At 42.3% G+C, this 20,000-nt stretch overlaps 1 protein-coding gene across 5 annotated transcripts in view; it reads right to left on the reverse strand.

Moving 5' to 3' along the window:
• Window positions 1–20,000, reverse strand: part of ctbp2l (C-terminal binding protein 2, like) — a 265,851-nt gene that overhangs the window by 71,652 nt on the left and 174,199 nt on the right. For 2 of the 5 annotated variants that reach the window (XM_061931700.1, XM_061931701.1), the window contains exon 1: window positions 7,869–9,643. The exons of 2 other annotated variants lie outside the window; for them this stretch is intronic. In XM_061931700.1, coding sequence (XP_061787684.1) covers window positions 7,869–9,624 — 1,756 coding nt within the window. In that variant the 5' untranslated portion in view covers window positions 9,625–9,643. Of the gene's footprint in view, window positions 1–3,661; window positions 6,046–7,868; window positions 9,644–20,000 lie in introns of those variants that run through there. One more of the 5 variants, XM_061931703.2, reaches the window with a different exon arrangement.

The raw sequence follows: 20,000 nt of genomic DNA on the forward strand, positions 1-20,000 counted from the left end.
ATCCGGAAATGTGAGTTGTTGAGTGTCGGTGCTATCTTGAGATCAGCAGAGTAACCATGTAATACTCCTCCATATCAGTAGGCGGCAGCAGGTAGCTAATTGCTTTGTCGATGTCGGGAACATGGTTTGTCGCGATCAAAATATGCAGACGACAGCGGGAGGCAGGGTGCAGGTAAGAAGGTATCTAATGCTTCAACCAAAAATAAACAAAAGGCGAGTGCCGCTAAGAAAAGGCATTGAAGCTATGCAAAACAAAGCTAAAACTGAACGGGCTGCAAAGTAAACAAAAAACAGAATGCTGGACGACAGCAAAGACTTACAGCGTGTGGAGCAGCAGACGGCGTCCACAAAGTACATCTGTACACGACGTGACAATCAACAACAAAATAGGAGAGCAAGACAAGAACTAAAACACTACACACAGGAAAACACCCAAAAAACTCCAAATAAGTCACGGCGTGATGTGACAGGTGGTGACAGTACACCTACTTTGAGACAAGAGCTATAGTGATGCATGCTTGGTTATGGTTTGAATTCATATCCAACAATTGCGAGAAGAACTTTTTATTGTCAACATCGGCTACTGAGTTTAATTTTTTTAATGTTTTCTGCTGGTGGTGTCTTGGCTCAGAAAATGTTGAAAAACACTGCTCTAGATATCAGCAGAGTAACCATGTAATACTCCTCCATATCAGTAGGTGGCAGCAGGTAGCTAATTGCTTTGAGACAAGATAATTATTGATGCATGGATGGTTATGGTTTGAAGTCATATCGAACAATTGTGTCAGGTATTTAATGAGAACGACTTTATATTGTTAATATAGCCTATTGAGTTTCATTTCTAACCTTTTCTACTGTTTTTTTTAAATGGCTCAAAAAAGGGTTGAAAAACACTGCTCTAAGGCACTGTTTTTCAACCTTGTCTGAGCTAAGGCACACCTCGAGGCACACCACCAGCAGAAAACATTAAAAAATGAAACTCAGCAGCCGATATTGACAGTAAAAAGTCGTTCTCGCAATTGTTGGATATGAATTCAAACCATAACCAAGCATGCATCACGATAGCTCTTGTCTCAAAGTAGGTGTACTGTCACCACCGGTCACATCACGCCGTGACTTATTTTGAGTTTTTTGCTGTTTTCCTGTGTGTTTTGTTTTAATTCTTGTCTTGCGCTCCTATTTTGTTGTCGATTGTCACGTCATGTACATATGTACTTTGTGGACGCCATCTGCTATCGTCCAGCATTCTGTTTTTGTTTACTTTGCAGCCAGTTCAGTTTTAGTTTCGTTTTGCATAGCCTTCCCTAAGCTTCAATGCCTTTTCTTAGCGGCACTCGCCTTTGGTTTATTTTTGGCTGAAGCATTAGATACCTTTTTACCTGCACACCCTCCCGCTGCCGTCTGCATATTGTGATCACGACAAACCATGTTCCCGACATCTACAAAGCAATTAGCTACCTGCTGCCACCTACTGATATGGAAGAGTATTACACGGTTACTCTGCCGAGCTGTAGACAGCACCGACACTAAACAACGGCACATTTGCGGATTATATTTACTATTGGGTTTAACCCAATTAGGTGAAATGACATCATCTCCCACGGCACATTGGTTGAAAAACACTGCTCTAGAGAAACATAAACATCGCCTTTATATAGACTAACTCCGCTTTATATAACGTCCTTCACATATAAACCTTAGGCTTCCAAATATGTATGTGTGTATATATATATATATATATATATATATATATATATATATATATATATATATATATATATATATATATATATATATATATATATATATATTTGGGCTGCAACAACTAATCGATTATAAAAAATAGTTGCCGATTAATTTAGTCATCGATTCGTTGGATCTATGCTATGCGCATAGGTAACTTTTTTTTAAATTAAAAAATAAATAAAAACAATTTTAATTAAAACATTTTTTATTTTTTTTATTTTTATTTTTATAAATCTTTATTTATAAACTACAACATGTACGAACAGCTGAGAAACAATAATCAAAATAAGTATGGTGCCAAATGGGACCCATTACCTCCCTACTTGGCACTCAGCATCAAGGGTTGGAATTGGGGGTTAAATCACCAAAATGATTCCCGGGCGCGGCCACCGCTGCTGCCCACTGCTCCCCTCACCTCCCAGGGGGTGATCAAGGGTGATGGGTCAAATGCAGAGAATAATCTCGCCACACCTAGTGTGTGTGTGACAATCATTGGTACTTTAACTTTTTTTAACTTTTAAAGGATAGAAATGTAGTTTGTCTCTTTTATCCGATTATTAATCGAAGTCATAATCGACAGATTAATCGATTATCAAATTAATTGTTAGTTGCAGCCCTAATATATATTTATATATATATTAGGGCTGCAACAACAAATTGATTAAATTTGATTATAAAAATAGTTGGCGATTAATTTAGTCATCGATTCGTTGGATCTATGCTATGCGCATGCGCAGAGGCAATTTATTTTTTAAATGTATTTTATTTTTTTTATTTATAAACCTTTATTTATAAACTGCAACATGTACAAACAGCTGAGAAACAATAATAAAAATAAGTATATATATATATATATATATATATATATATATAAATATATATATATATATATATATATATATATATATATATATATTAGGGCTGCAACAACTATCGCATAGGCAATTGTATTTATTTTTTTATAAACCTTTATTTATAAACTGCAACATGTACAAACAGCTGAGAAACAATAATCAAAATAAGTATGGTGCCAGTATGCTGTTTTTTTCAATAAAATACTGGAAAGGATAGAAATGTAGTTTGTCTCTTTTTTCCGATTATTAATCGATTAATCGAAGTAAAAATCGACAGATTAATCGATTATCAAATTAATGGTTAGTTGCAGCCTTAATATATATATATATATATTAGGGCTGCAACATCTAATCGATTAAATTCGATTATAAAAATAGTTGGCGATTAATTTAGTCATCGATTCGTTGGATCTATGCTATGCGCAGAGGCAATTTTTTTTTTTTTTTTTTTTTTTATCGATTATATTTTTACTTTTTTTTTTTATAAACCTTTATTTATAAACTGCAACATGTACAAACAGCTGAGAAACAATAATCAAAATAAGTATGGTGCCAGTATGCTGTTTTTTTCAATAAAATAGGATAGAAATGTAGTTCGTCTCTTTTATCCGATTATTAATCGATTAATCGAATAAATAATCGACAGATTAATCGATTATCAAATTAATCGTTAGTTGCAGCCCTAATATATATATATATATATATATATATATATATACAGTTAAATTAAAATCTCATTCCAGATCCAAGACGGGGTTGTATGACGGTCACATTGTTGACGCTTTCCAGATACTTTAGAGAAAAAAAAGGATCTGCCATATTTTGACAAATGTCCCAGGAAGTTGTTATGACTAACACCTGGGCAGGGTGTCTAAAACCACTAAAGCGCGATGGCTGATATTCCCCTCATGGCTATGAAATCCCTACCCCCCTCAAATGCACCCCCTCTTAATACGCCGACCTAAGAAAAGCAAGATCTCCAGTGGATTATCCGAAAGGGGGCGACACGCGAGTGGCCACCTCGTTTAAGCCAATTAGCGGGTGACGTGGGCGTCGCTCACCTGCGCTGCTGCCGCTCTGCGGGACCACGCCGACGGACAGCTCCATGGCGAAGGGCGGCGAGAGGCGCTCACCACCCTACTTTGGAAGGAAAGGGAACTGCTGCGACTTAGTTCAGACTCCGGGGTTTAATGCCATTATTAACGCCGCTCACGGTCTTAGCCAACCAAGACGGGGGCCTGGCGGAGGACCCTCCCACTATCTTATACTTTATATAGCCAACACTCTCACAGCCGCACACTGAATAAAGTCGACTTAGCGCATGATAATGGAACTTGGATTTAATCAGCTTTTGCCCAAGGAATAATGAGTCCGCGATTCACTTTGTATTTTTGAACATTTCCAAAAAAAAAAAAAAGAGGCTCTTCACTTGCCTCGGCATTGAAAAAGCAATCTCTTGAGAAGTAAACTGCGACAAAGACGGGAATAATTATGTTCACTCCATTTCCTTGGCTTGGAGCAGAAAAAAAAAAATAAAAAAATAAAAAATGTTTTTTTCCACTTTCTTTAAAACGTGAAGATTATCTACCTCTGATTACCACCAGAGCCGGGGTTGCCTGGCAACACGCAATTAAGAAGTATGCCTGGTGATTGTCTGCGAGGCCTGCCCGTTATCAGATGAAGTTACCCAAGCAACAAATATCAGCTTCATGCAAATGAGTTTGTTGTGCTGTGAGGGCCTTAAAAAAACATTAAAAAAAACAACCTTGGAAAGAAACTGCTGGATTTTACGCTGCTTTACTCATCTTTTTGACGATTGAAGGAAAGCCTTTTCACCAAATTCATTAATTTATAAGTCGATCCTCCAACCGGAGAACCATCAGAGTTTGAAATGATGATAACAGTAGACAATTAGTAATCCAGTGGGTAGAAACATGAAAGACTGAACATTTTTATAAGTTAGGGTTGTACGGTATACCTTGATACTATTGAATCATATTCGGTACTATACCGCCTCTAAAAAGTACCGGTCATCCACCCCCGGCTCCCCGTCGTCGTCACGTGTCATTGCTGTTTTTTTTTTTAATGAGCAGAGGAGCATGTTCGGCAGCGCACAATCACAGAGTACTTGCAAGCAGACACAGCGTGTAGACAGAATCATATTCGGTACTATACCGCCTCTAAAAAGTACCAGTTCCCCATCCCCCCGACGTCAAAGTGTCATTGCTGTTTTTTTACAAGCAGAGGAGCATGTTCGGCAGCGCACAATCACAGAGTACTTACAAGCAGACACAGCGTGTAGACAGAATCATATTCGGTACTATACCGCCTCTAAAAAGTACCAGTTCCCCATCCCCCCCGACGTCAAAGTGTCATTGCTGTTTTTTTTACAAGCAGAGGAGCATGTTCGGCAGCGCACAATCACTGAGTACTTACAAGCAGACACAGCGTGTAGACAGAATCATATTCGGTACTATACCGCCTCTAAAAAGTACCAGTTCCCCATCCCCCCGACGTCAAAGTGTCATTGCTGTTTTTTTTACGAGCAGAGGAGCATGTTCGGTAGCGCACAATCACAGAGTACTTACAAGCAGACACAGCGTGTAGACAGAATCATATTCGGTACTATACCGCCTCTAAAAAGTACCAGTTCCCCATCCCCCCGACGTCAAAGTGTCATTGCTGTTTTTTTACAAGCAGAGGAGCATGTTCGGCAGCGCATGATCACTGAGTACTTACAAGCAGACCCAGTGTGTAGACAGAAAAAGGGAGAACGGATGCATTTTGGCTTAAAAAACGACGATAAAGGTGAAGTTATAACACTGAAACGCCCTCAGAAAGAGGTGCTTTAAGGCATGGCTGCAGTGTTTTAGCTACTTCTAAAATCACTAATCCTCGTCTCCATGGCGACAAATAAAGTGAGTTTCTTACAAGTATCATTATCACTGCAGGACGAGGAATAGCTAAACATGCTTCACTACACACCGTAGATCACCGGCGTCACAATGTAAACAAACGCCCCAGGTGGATCTACACCTGACATCCACTGTAATGATACCAAGTACAGGAGCGTATTACTATGATTACACCAACATTTTTTTAGCATCACAACATCTTCTTTCGTTTTTTTAATATTGAAATTATGTTTATAAACTCAGGAAATACGTCCCTGGACACATGACGACTTTGAATATGACCAATGTATGATCCTGTAACTACTTGGTATCAAATTGATACCCACATTTATGGTATCATCCAGAACTAATGTAAAGCATCCAAACAACAGAAGAATAAGTGATTATTACATTTTTAACAGAAGTGTAGATAAAACATGTTGAAAGAGAAAGTAAGCAGATATTAACAGTAAATGAATGAGTAGATTAATAATTCATTTTCTACCACTTGTCCTTAATAATTTTGACAAAATAATAGAATGATAAATGACACAATATGTTATTAGGAGCCTGTGTTTGCTTACACAATAAGTTAAGTTAAAGCACCAATGATTGGTGAAATTTGTCCTCTGCATTTGACCCATCCCCTTGTTCACCCCCTGGGAGGTGAGGGGAGCAGTGAGCAGCAGCGGTGCCGCGCCCGGGAATAATTTTTGGTGATTTAACCCCCAATTCCAACCCTTGATGCTGAGTGCCAAGCAGGGAGATAACGGGTCCCATTTTTTATAGTCTTTGGTATGACTCAGCCAGGGTTTGAACTCATGACCTACCGATCTCAGGGCGGACACTCTACCCACTAGGCCACTGAGTACAATACTAAAAGACAAGTTGTCCAGTATGTTCACTATTTTATTTAAGAACAAACTTGCAATAGGAAACATAAGTTTAATGTACCCTAAGATTTTTTGTTAAAATAAAGCCAATAATGCAATTTTTTGTCCATCCATCCATTCGTCTTCTTCCGCTTATCCGAGGCCGGGTCGCGGGGGCAGCAGCCTAAGCAGGGAAGCCCAGACTTCCCTCTCCCCGGGCGCTTCGTCCAGCTCCTCCCGGGGGATCCCGAGGCGTTCCCAGGCCAGCTGGGAGACATAGTCTTCCCAACGTGTCCTGGGTCTTCCTCGTGGCCTCCTACCGGTCGGATATGCCCTAAACACCTCCCTAGGGAGGCGCTCGGGTGGCATCCTGACCAGATGCCCGAACCACCTCATCTGGCTCCTCTCCATGTGGAGGAGCAGCGGCTTTACTTTGAGTTCCCCCCGGATGACAGAGCTTCTCACCCTATCTCTAAGGGAGAGCCCCTGAGGAAACTCATTTCGGCCGCTTGTACCCGTGATCTTGTCCTTTCGGTCATAACCCAAAGCTCATGACCATAGGTGAGGATGGGAACGTACATCGACCGGTAAATTGAGAGCTTTGCCTTCCGGCTCAGCTCCTTCTTCACCACAACGGATCGATACAGCGTCCGCATTACTGAAGACGCCGCACCGATCCGCCTGTCGATCTCACGATCCACTCTTCCCTCACTCGTGAACAAGACTCCGAGGTACTTGAACTCCTCCACTTGGGGCAAGATCTCCTCCCCAACCCGGAGATGGCACTCCACCCTTTTCCGGGCGAGAACCATGGACTCGGACTTGGAGGTGCTGATTTTTTGTGGTCCCCTTTATTTAGAAAAGTATCGAAAAGTACTGAATAGGATCAAAATGCATGTTGGTACGGGTACCAAAATATTGGTACCGGGACAACACTAGTAGCAATTATGAAAGATGGATAAAAAAAAAATAGTGTTTAAGTGTTTAACTCAATGGCCATGAAGAAAATTGCATGCTAAAACCTGTTTTTGCAGGTCAATAAAAGCAAAAATAAAAACATGTATTTAATACATTTTTAAAAGAAAGAAGTGGTAGTTGAGTTCTAATGTCACCGACGTGACAAACAACCGGCAAACGACTTGTGACTTTAACAGCAAGGCGACTGCAAACCGGCAAGGTGTCTATAAAAACAGATTCCTATAATAGCCTATAGAAGCGTGGATCCAATTAGGCTGATTGGATTTGAAGGCGGTTAAGCACCCGATTAGGAGAGAGTGCGGCGTAAAATAGAGTGACAGCAATGTGTACCTCGGGGGAAATAAGTTGGATGTTCTGTTTTTGACTTAACCTTTTGGTTAAGTCTACAAAAAAATGCAGAGTTTTTATGAATTTGTGAATAGATTTTCACGAAAATCCTGAAACCGGTTGGTTGCTCACTAGACTAAATAATTGAGAACTGTCAAAGTAAAGCTGGCAATGCGATAAAAGAGGGTAAACATTACTTGTGTCAGGCGTGGTGGTCATGGTAGAGACGATGACAGGTGGACCAGTGCGCCGCCCGACCAGCTTGTTGTTGTTGTTGTTAAAGCTCTGCGCTTGGAGACTGGAGGAAGAATTCGCGGGGGCGATGTTATTCTCAGGAGCAACACTCATCCCTTTCCGTAGAAGTTGTGGGCTGTGGAGGGGGCTCGGAGCCGCGATCGGGGACGCTGGAGGAAGGTTGGGGGCCCGTTTCATAAGCTCCATAGGTGAGTAAGACCCGGAGAAGGTTTTGGGGGCAGCTCCAGGGGTGCCCGGGGCGCGCGGAGGCTGTTGGCCAAGAGCAGACATGGCTAAACCAGTGTGGGCGTTGTACATAGAGAAGGGTCTTCCCTGTGTCACAGCATTGCTGTATCCTACAGGGCTGACTGGGAACGCTCCAGTTGCCAGGGGCCGAGATCCTGGATAGGTGGCGGTTTCCAGCAGGTGTTGGGATGGAGCGGTGCTGGGTCTTCTTCCGAGAAACTCTCCCATTCTGGGGGATACGGTTTGAATAGCGTTGGGAGGTTGCTGCATCAGACCCGGATCCATGCTCAAACCTTGGGGCTGCACGTAAAAGTCATTGCAATGGCCGAAGCTGTTGGATCGGGTGCGAGTCGCAGCCCCGCCGGTCTTGTAACCGAGCACCATACGGGAAAGAAGGCGGGCCTGAGCCAAGTTTGGGGCTACGGAGCGAATGTCATGGTCCTCCATCATCCCCAGCATGGGGGAGGAATCAAACCCATGTTGCAGCAGGAGGGTGATGGTGCTCTCAGCCAGACCTTCTGCTCGTAAAAGGGCCAAAAAGGAAGGGTCCACCATCTTCTTGGGGTCTGTGGCGCTGGGATGGTGAGGAGGCAAGTTGGAGGACATGCCAGCTGTGGCAGCCATCATGGCTGAGCTGGGATCATAGCTGGGGTCATAAGGAAGTCTGTGGGAGGCTACCGCCCCATAAGCACGAGGGAGAGCTCCGTCCATTCCCTGAGAAGCTGGGTCCACCACGGAACTGGTGGCAGCTGACTGACGTGGATCCAAGGAAAAACTGCTGAAATTGTTTAATGTTTGTTGAGCAGAGACAGATGGTTGCTCAGCAGCATAAGTAGAAAGAGAGGTCTGAGGTCCGTAGACTGCAGAAGAAGGAGAGCTGCCTGCAATACGCTGCGCGTCCAAGATAATCTTAGATCCCAGAGTTTCCCTGTACAAACGGCTCAGCTCATGAACAGGAAGAGGAGGAGGTGGCGGGGGAGGAGGTGGTGGGGGATGAGGCATGGGGATAGGTGTAGAACTCGAGGCTTGTACAGTAGGTATGGCCCTTCCCTGTGCTTGATCCCAAGAAGGCCTCAACCCGGTCATGCCGGGCCCATAATGCAAGGGTGATCTTGAGAGCAGGTGCTGGTTGTCCCTATAAAACCCCGACTCTTCTTTGGGTGGCTGGCCATTTAAGCTGCCGTCAGCCTGGATGTAACCATGAAGTGGTCCAGAGCCCAGGTAAAGGTTGTTGTTGTTGAGATGAGGTTTCCTCATGACTTGCTGTCCCTGTCCCTGAACCTCAAGATCCAGGTGATGTGGAAAGCCTCGTCCACCTTCTCCTCCAGTCAATGCCAAGGAAGTCCGAGGGTCAGCAATGGTACCACAGTAGTGGCAACGACTTGCAGCTTTGTCTATCTGGCCTTCAATCCATTCTAGACCGCCCTGGTCCAGAGAGCCACCAAAACACAACCGCTCGCTTGAGTTAGGCATGAGTGAAGACAAAATAGGACACCTAACTATAGGAGTGGAAAATAGATCTAAGTGTTGCGTTTCAAGTCTCCAATTACACTAACGCCTATCAAAAAGGGAGGAGTGGATACAAGCATCACCTGATCTGCAGTTCCAGGTCCCCCCTTCTACCTTCATCTTTAAATCTATGCTATCATGTAGCTCCCTGCTGGTTCCAGACTAAATAATTAATCCCTTGTAACTTTAGAGGATTAGAAAGGCACAACAATGCAAATTAACATTTTAAAAACACCACCTTTGGGATGAGGCACTTTCAAACTTTAGCGGGGTTAATGCTTGTGCAAACAAGGACAGGCTATCCAAGAAATTGGGATAAAACACATGCAGGACAATGCTGGGAAGACCGAGACACACTAATCCAAGCAGACCATTGGGGAAGGCAGTCATCCACGCAAGTTGCCACAAGGGGATTACTAGCACACTAAAACCCTCTTAAATCCTTTTGCTCCCTGTGACAACACTGGACCAGATCGTAAGCTGCTGACGAACCCTGGAGTAAAGTTAACTTTTTTGATGTATAGGTTGGATCATCAAAATTGGTTGAAGTCAGGGCTTCTCTAATAATGGGGCAGAGCCCCCTTTGGGTCACGGTAAAGTGTCAGGTTGGCCTTGAGAGAGAGGCAGGTAGACTCTTTCATAATTGGTGATGCACAATCCTCCAGACAGGTGGCAGCAGTGCTCAAATTAATCAACAAGCTGACCAAGACATATGACTAAGTAGACGTAGCCCCTGGGTTTACCAGGAATAAGGTAGGTAATGAAGATACAGTATACCCTTAAGTAGAATAAGCTCTTGTTAGCAAGTGCTAGTCCACAACTCAATTGGCACGTAAAGATAAATGAAATATTTTCAGGTTGTCAATGGTATTTCAATTCGGGGGGATGGTGAATTTCCCCAAAGAGGGCATGCCAAACTAATTGAGAACCACTGTTCTTAGATAATGTTATGATGTGGATAAGCTATCTTCTTTTTTTGAAACACTACACACTTCTGTGATGCCTGTGCTATTATTTTCCTGACAAATACACCACATGGTGGCGTTGTTGACCCCCGTAAGTCGGATCGACGTGAAATTTCAAAGCACTATGCAAAGCACGCACGGTAAAGTTAAGGTGTTTGGCGAAATCTCAGCAAACTTGGTACGCACCCTTAAGTGATTGACAAGCCCATGTGTGTAAAATACTAGACTGGTTGAAAAACAGATAAACCTATTTGCAGTCGCACATTGGAGCAACATGTCTTTAAGTCATTGACCGTTTGGCCAATGCAGGGGTGTCCAAACTACGGCCCGCAGGCCAACTGCGTCTTCAGTTTGGCCCGTGAGTCGGCACCGTTCAACAAGCAATCAGGCCAGGTCGGTGTTTACATATTAAATGTAAATATCTGACATGGAATTACCCTGCAGTGTACTTCATACATACCACATGTGCAACATTTACTTATATGACCCAATCCAAACAACCTTCCTTAGTCATGGCACAGGAAAAAAAAAAAAAAAAAACAGCACAAAAAGTCAACAAATGGACATTTACAACGTGAATGACTCAGGCCAGTGACCATCGAGGGTACTTCCTAGATACCCCATTTGCAACATTTACTTATATGACCCAATCCAAACAACCTTCCTTAGTCATGGCGAAGGAAAAAAAATTCAATCGTCGCAAAAAGTCAACACGTGGACATTTACAACGTGAACGACTCAGTCCACTGACCATGGAATGTACTTCCTAGATACCACATGCGCAACATTTACTTATATGACCCAATCCAAACAACCTTCCTTAGTCATGGCGCAGGAAAAAAAATTAAACCAGCGCAAAAAGTCAACACATGGACATTCACAACGTGAACGACTCAAGCCAGCGACCATGGAGTGTACTTCCTAGATACTACATGCGCAACATTTACTTATATGACCCAATCCAAACAACCTTCCTTCGTCATGGCGCAGAAAAAAAAATTCAACCAGCGCAAAAAGTCAACACATGGACATTCACAATGTAAATGACTCAGGCCACTGACCATGGAGTGTACTTCCGAGATACCACATGCGCAACATTTACTTATATTACCCAATCCAAACAACCTTCCTTAGTCACAGCGCAGGAAAAAAAATTCAACCAGCGCAAAAAGTCAACACATGGACATTCACAACGTGAATGACTCAGGCCAGTGACAAAGGAGTGTACTTCCTAGATACCACATGCGCAACATTTACTTATATGACCCAATCCAAACAACCTTCCTTAGTCATGGCGCAGGCAAAACAATTTAACCAGCGCAAAAAGTCAACACATGGACATTCACAATGTAAATGACTCAGGCCAGTGATCATGGAGTGTACTTCCGAGATACCACATGCGCAACATTTACTTATATTACCCAATCCAAACAACCTTCCTTAGTCATGGCGCAGGAAAAAAAATTAAATCGTCGCAAAAAGTCAACACATGGACATTTACAAAGTGAACCACTCAAGCCAGCGACCATGGAGTGTACTTTCGAGATACCAAATGCGCAACATTTACTTATATGACCCAATACAAACAACTTTCCTCAGTCATGGCGCAGGAAAAAAAATTCAACCATCGCAAAAAGTCAACACATGGACATTCACAACGTGAACGACTCAGTCCACTGACCATGGACTGTACTTCCTAGATACCACATGTGCAACATTTACTTATATGACCCAATCCAAACAACCTTCCTTAGTCATGGCGCAGCAAAAAAAATTCAACCATCGCAAAAAGTCAACAGATGGACATTCACAATGTAAATGACTCAGGCCAGGGACAATGAAGTGAGCTTCCTACATACCACATGCGCAACATTCACTTATATGACCCAATCCAAAAAACCTTCCTTAGTCATGGCGCAGGAAAAAAAATGTAACCAGGGCAAAAAGTCAACACACGGACATTCACGACGTGAATGACTCAGGCCAGTGACCATGGAGTGTGCTTCCTAGATACCACATGCGCAACATTTACTTATATGACCCAATCCAAACAACCTTCCTTAGTCATTGCGCAGAAAAAAAGTTAAACCAGCGCAAAAAGTCAACACATGGACATTAACAACGTGAACGACTCAGGCCACTGACCACGGAGTGTACTTCCTATATACCCCATGTGCAACATTCACTTATATGACCCAATCCAAACAACCTTCCTTAGTCATGGCACAGAAAAAAATTTGACCAGCGCAAAACATCAACACATGGACATTTACAACATGAATGACTCAGGCCAGTGACCATGGAGTGTACTTCCTAGATACCACATGTGCAACAATTACTTATATGACCCAATCCAAACAACCTTCCTTAGTCATGGCACAGAAAAAAAATAACCAGCGAAAAAAGTCAACAAATGGACATTTACAACGTGAACGACTCAAGTCAGCGACCATGGAGTGTACTTCCTGGATACCACATGTGCAACATTTACTTATATGACCCAATCCAAACAACCTTCCTTAGTCATGGCGCAGAAAAACAATTCAACCAGCGCAAAAAGTCAACACATGGACATTCACAACGTGAACGACTCAGTCCACTGACCATGGAATGTACTTCCTAGATACCACATGTGCAACATTTACTTATATGACCCAACCCAAACAACCTTCCTTAGTCATGGCACAGAAAAAAAATAACCAGCGCAAAAAGTCAACAAATGGACATTTACAATGTGAACGACTCAAGCCAGCGACCATGGAGTGTACTTCCTAGACACCACATGCGCAACATTTACTTATATGACCCAATCCAAACAACCTTCCTTAGTCATGGCGAAGGAAAAAAAATTCAATCGTCGCAAAAAGTCAACACATGGACATTTACAACGTGAACGACTCAAGTCAGCGACCATGGAGTGTACTTCCTAGATACCACATGCGCAACATTCACTTATATGACCCAATCCAAACAACCTTCCTTAGTCATGGCGTAGGAAAAAAAATAACCAGCACAAAACGTCAACATATGGACATTCACAATGTAAAAGACTCAGGTCAGGGACAATGAAGTGTGCTTCCCACATACCACATGCGCAACATTTACTTATATGACCCAATCCAAAAAACCTTCCTTAGTCATGGCGCAGGAAAAAAAATTCAATCGTCGCAAAAAGTCAACACATGGACATTTACAACGTGAACGACTCAAGCCAGCGACCATGGAGTGTACTTCCTAGATACCACATGTGCAACATTTGCTTATATGACCCAATCTAAACAACCTTCCTTAGTCATGGCGCAGGAAAAAAAATTTAACCAGCGCAAAAAGTCAACACACGGACATTCACGACGTGAATGACTCAGGCCAGTGACCATGGAGTGTGCTTCCTAGATACCACATTCGCAACATTTACTTATATGACCCAATCCAAACAACCTTCCTTAGTCATGGCGCAGAAAAAAGTTACACCAGCACAAAAAGTCAACACATGGACATTAACAACGTGAATGACTCAGGCCACTGACCACGGAGTGTACTTCCTATATACCCCATGTGCAACATTCACTTATATGACCCAATCCAAACAACCTTCCTTAGTCATGGCACAGAAAAAATTTCAACCAGCGCAAAACATCAACACATGGACATTTACAATGTGAATGACTCAGGCCAGTGACCATGGAGTGTACTTCCTAGATACCCGATGCGCAACATTTACTTATATGACCCAATCCAAACAACCTTCCTTAGTCATGGCGCAGAAAAATAATTCAACCAGCGCAAAAATTCAACACAAACGGTTACACATAACACAACCTGCTCACTGAACTTTGTGGATATTATAAAAAAAACAGCCAACCACATTAAAACATTTAAAATTACGAAAATTTTGTAATGATAAACTGGAATTATGTGATGTAGCATATAGGTAACTGTAACCATAACCTCAATCCATCCATCCATTTTATACCGCTTGTCCCTTTCGGGGACGCCGAGGGGGGTATGGCTGGAGCCTATCCCAGCTGCATTCGGATATTTCTACATAATAAAAGAGACAGAAGGGGGTCGGTGGGGGGGGGGGGGGGGGAGTTTTTTTTTTTTTAAAGACAAGTCTCTTGAGACATAGTCTGGAAGCGACAGCTTGAAAGAGACGGGCTAAATTTATTGTTTGACAGGAATCACTTTGTGTGTCGACTAGGTTAGAACGCCTGTCGTGCCTCGGCTTCTTCTTTTCAGTGATGCAATCACGGCATAAGAGTGACTTATTTTGCAAAACAAGCCACTGGAACAAATTGGGATCAATTAACTAGGTCATAACAAATGCAAGGGAAATGAAGTCGCTGTTTTAGCAGTCATTTCAGCCAAGGTATTTTCCGTGGTTTGTGTTGATAGTGTTTTAGTCTTGGTAGTTTATCCGCTTTAATGGCTAATCTTTGGTTATTTTAAACAATGATCTGTACTGTCGCACTTTAAGAGCTATTCAAATGAAAAGTACGTAACAGATACAATCTATTATTATTACTTATTATTTTCTGGCGGGCATTGTCCTACTCTATTCAGTGGTCCTTGAACACGCCGTAAAAACACCTGTGAGTAAAGCACGATCACTCTGTTCTAAGAGAGCACAGCTTGTAGGTTTAGTGTGCACAATTGAATATCTCAGTTGCTCAGACTGCAATATGTTTGTACTATTTTAGATTAGGTTTGCCTTTTCTTAATGGCGCCAGTCAGTCCATGAGTTTATCAAAAGTGCAGTTATTAATTGTGGTTTTTCTATCATTTTAATTTAAAACAGTAAAACCATATTTTCCACTCACCTTTTGTTTATTTTTGGTTTAAGCATTAGACACTTTTTTACCTGCACACTGCCTACCGCTGTTTCCCACGTCTACAAAGCAATTAGCTACCGGCTGCCACCTACTGATATGGAAGAGTATTACACGGTTACTCTGCAGAGCTCTAGACAACACCGACACTCAACAACAACACATCATTTGCAGACTATAATTACTGGTTTGCAAAAAATATCAGTGGTACAAGGAAGTGTTTTACATTTAGAAAAAAAAAATCATAATATGACCCCTTTAATGGGCCTCTTTTTATATATGAAAAAAGATCGAAAATCGCCCTATGGTCCGGAAAATACGGTATATTAATCGAGATTGTATAATATGAAAATATCAATTGTGATAATATTATTGGGGACGGCGTGGCGTAGTAGGGAGAGTGGCTGTGCCAGCAACCTGAGGGTTCCTGGTTCGATCTCCATTTTCTACTAACCTCGTCACGTCCGTTGTTGTGTCCTTGAGCAAGACACAGTGTGTGAATGTGTGTGTGAATGGGTGAATGTGGAAATAGTGTCAAAGCGTTTTGAGTAAGCGCTATACAAGTATATCCCATGTTCGGATGTACATTGTGGACGCCGTCTTTGCTCCACAGTAAGTCTTTGCTGTCGTCCAGCATTCTGTTTTTCTTGACTTTGCAGCCAGTTCAGTTTTAGTTTCGTTCTGCATAGCCTTCCCTAAGCTTCAATGCCTTTTCTTAGCGGCATAATGTGGGTGAATGTGGGAATAGTGTCAAAGCGCTTTGAGTACCTTGAAGGTAGAAAAGCGATATACAAGTATAACCCATGTTCGGATGTTCATTGTGGACGCCGTCTTTGCGCCATAGTAAGTCTTTGCTGTCGTCCAGAATTCTGTTTTTGTTTACTTTGAAGCCAGTTCAGTTTTAGTTTCGTTCTGCATTGCCTTCCCTAAGCTTCAATGCCTTTTCTTACCGGCATAATGTGGGTGAATGTGGGAATAGTGTCAAAGCGCTTTCAGAACCTTGAAGGTAGAAAAGCGCAATACAAGTATAACCCATGTTCGGATGTACATTGTGGAACGCCGTCGTTGCTCCACAGTAAGTCTTTGCTGTTGTCCAGCATTCTGTTTTTGTTTACTTTGCAGCCAGTTCAGTTTTAGTTTCGTTCTGCATAGCCTTCCCTAAGCTTCAATGCCTTTTCTTAGCGGCATAATGTGGGTGAATGTGGGAATAGTGTCAAAGCACTTTGAGTACCTTGAAGGTAGAAAAGCGATATACAAGTATAACCCATGTTCGGATGTACATTGTGGACGCCGTCTTTGCACCACAGTAAGTCTTTGCTGTCGTCCAGCATTCTGTTTTTGTTGACTTTGCAGCCAGTTCAGTTTTAGTTTCGTTCTGCATAGCCTTCCCTAAGCTTCAATGCCTTTTCTTAGCGGCGTAATGTGGGTGAATGTGGGAATAGTGTCAAAGCACTTTGAGTACCTTGAAGGTAGAAAAGCGATATACAAGTATAACCCATGTTCGGATGTACATTGTGGACGCCGTCTTTGCTGTTGTCCAGAATTCTGTTTTTGTTTACTTTGAAGCCAGTTCAGTTTTAGTTTCGTTCTGCATTGCCTTCCCTAAGCTTCAATGCCTTTTCTTACCGGCATAATGTGGGTGAATGTGGGAATAGTGTCAAAGCGCTTTCAGTACTTTGAAGGTAGAAAAGCGCTATACAAGTATAACCCATGTTCGGATGTACATTGTGGAACGCCGTCTTTGCGCCACAGTAAGTCTTTGCTGTCGTCCAGCATTCTGTTTTTGTTGACTTTGCAGCCAGTTCAGTTTTAGTTTCGTTCTGCATAGCCTTCCCTAAGCTTCAATGCCTTTTCTTAGCGGCATAATGTGGGTGAATGTGGGAATAGTGTCAAAGCGCTTTGAGTACCTTGAAGGTAGAAAAGCGATATACAAGTACAACCCATGTTCGGATGTACATTGTGGAACGCCGTCTTTGCGCCACAGTAAGTCTTTGCTGTCGTCCAGCATTCTGTTTTTGTTGACTTTGCAGCCAGTTCAGTTTTAGTTTCGTTCTGCATAGCCTTCCCTAAGCTTCAATGCCTTTTCTTAGCGGCATAATGTGGGTGAATGTGGAAATAGTAGGGGTGTAACGGTACGTGTATTTGTATTGAACCGTTTCGATACTGGGGTTTCGGTTCGGTTTGGAGGTGTACCGACAGCATGATGGCCAGCTATTAAGTCGTCTGTTTCATCGCAAAATTCCACAGTATTCTGGACATCTGTGTTGGTGAATCTTTTGCAATTTGTTCAATGAACAGTGGAGACAGCAAAGAAGAAAGCTGTAGGTGGGAAGCGGTGTATTGCGGCCGACTGCAGCAACACAAACACAGCCGGTGTTTCATTGTTTACATTCCCGAAAGATGACAGTCAATCTTTACCATTGGCCTGTAAAGAACTGGGACAACTTAGACTCTTACCAGGAGGACTTTGAGTTGGATACGCAGACACGGTACCGTGAGTACGCTTCCAAACATTTGATCGCTTGTCCGTACGTGCGTGCCGCTTTGTGCATGTCACGTAAATAATTCAATGTATACACCCTGATGATTATCTTGTGTGATGACTGTATTATGATGATAGTATATATATGATAGTTTATACCTGTATCATGAAACAATTTAAGTGGACCCCGACTTTAACAAGTTGAAAAACTTATTCGGGTGTTACCATTTAGTGGTCAATTGTACGGAATATGTACTTCACTGTGCAACCTACTAATAAAAGTCTCAAAAAGTCTCACGTACGTAACTTTGGGGGAATATATGTGCTGTATGAACTTTAGGGAGGTGAACGGTACTTTGGGCTGTGGGATTGAGTGTGTTGTGCAGGTATTTGAGTTGTATTGGCGGGTTATATGGACGGGAGGGGGGGAGGTGTTTGTTATGCGGGATTAATTTGTGGCATATTAAATATAAGCCTGGTTGTGTTGTGGCTAATAGAGTATATATATGTCTTGTGTTTATTTACTGTTTTAGTCATTCCCAGCTGAATATCAGGTCCCACCCGCCTCTCACAGCATCTTCCCTATCTGAATCGCTCCTACTGCCCTCTAGTCCTTCACTCTCACTTTCCTCATCCACGAATCTTTCATCCTCGCTCAAATTAATGGGGAAATCGTCGCTTTCTCGGTCCGAATCGCTCTCGCTGCTGGTGGCCATGATTGTAAACAATGTGCGGATGTGAGGAGCTCCACAACCTGTGATGTCACGCGCATATCGTCTGCTACTTCCGGTACAGGCAAGGCTTTTTTATCAGCGACCAAAAGTTGCGAACTTTATCATCGATGTTCTCTACTAAACCCTTTCAGCAAAAATATGGCAATATCGCGGAATGATCAAGTATGACACATAGAATGGACCTGCTATCCCCGTTTATATAAGAAAATCGCATTTCAGTAGGCCTTTAATGTTGCACTTTTTATACGTAAAAGAAAAGTTTTGTCATTTTATTTAATCTGAGCAACAACTTGAGGCAGTTTAATGTGGATTAACGTGGGCAGAATTATTATAGTGTTCCCAATGTTAAAAGGATAAAGCCATTGTTTACAAATTTGGTGAATAACAAAAAAAAATTATATTTTGTTGTTTTATTACTGTACCGAAAATGAACCGAACCGTGACCTCTAAACCGAGGTACGTACCGAACCGAAATTTTTGTGTACCGTTACACCCCTAGGAAATAGTGTCAAAGTGCTTTTGAGTGCCTTGAAGGTAGAAAAGCGCTATACAAGTATAACCTATTTACCATTTATTGCTGTATCGTCAAGCTCTACAATTGTTAAAGGGGAACATTATCACAATTTCAGAAGGGTTAAAACCATTCAAAATCAGTTCCCAGTGGCTTATTTTATTTTTCGAAGTTTTTTTCAAAATTTTACCCATCACGCAATATCCCTAAAAAAAGCTTTAAAGTGCCTGATTTTAACCATCGTTATATACACCCGTCCATTTTCCTGTGACGTCACATAGTGATGCCAATACAAACAAACATGGCGGATAGAACAGCAAGGTAGCGACATTAGCTCGGATTCAGACTCGGATTTCAGCGGCTTAAGCGAAATTGAAGAAGAAACTGAAGCTATTGAGCCATATCGGTTTGAACCGTATGCAAGCGAAACCGACGAAAACGACACGACAGCCAGCGACACGGGAGAAAGCGAGGACGAATTCGGCGATCGCCTTCTAACCAACGATTGGTATGTTTGTTTTTAAGTGTTGTAATGTTTTTAAGCTAATTTATTGGTAAACACAGTTTATGTATAATAATTTACGTAAAACCACAAGTAATGAATAAAGTTTTCATCAATTAATATATTCTGTAGACATACCCTCATCCGCTCTCTTTTCCTGAAAGCTGATGTCAGCAGGCCAGGGAAGCTAGGGTCGATATTCTTCTCTTGATTATCTTCGGTGGATTAAGGGACGGTAGAAGCGGTGTGAGCCAAGACATCCAGGGGGTTTAGCTCGCTCGTCTGCGGGAACAAACTGCCGCCATTGCTTGCCGTGC

Source organism: Nerophis lumbriciformis, linkage group LG39 (genome assembly GCF_033978685.3).
Source record: "Nerophis lumbriciformis linkage group LG39, RoL_Nlum_v2.1, whole genome shotgun sequence".
In the NCBI taxonomy this organism is placed as follows: Eukaryota; Metazoa; Chordata; class Actinopteri; order Syngnathiformes; family Syngnathidae; genus Nerophis; species Nerophis lumbriciformis.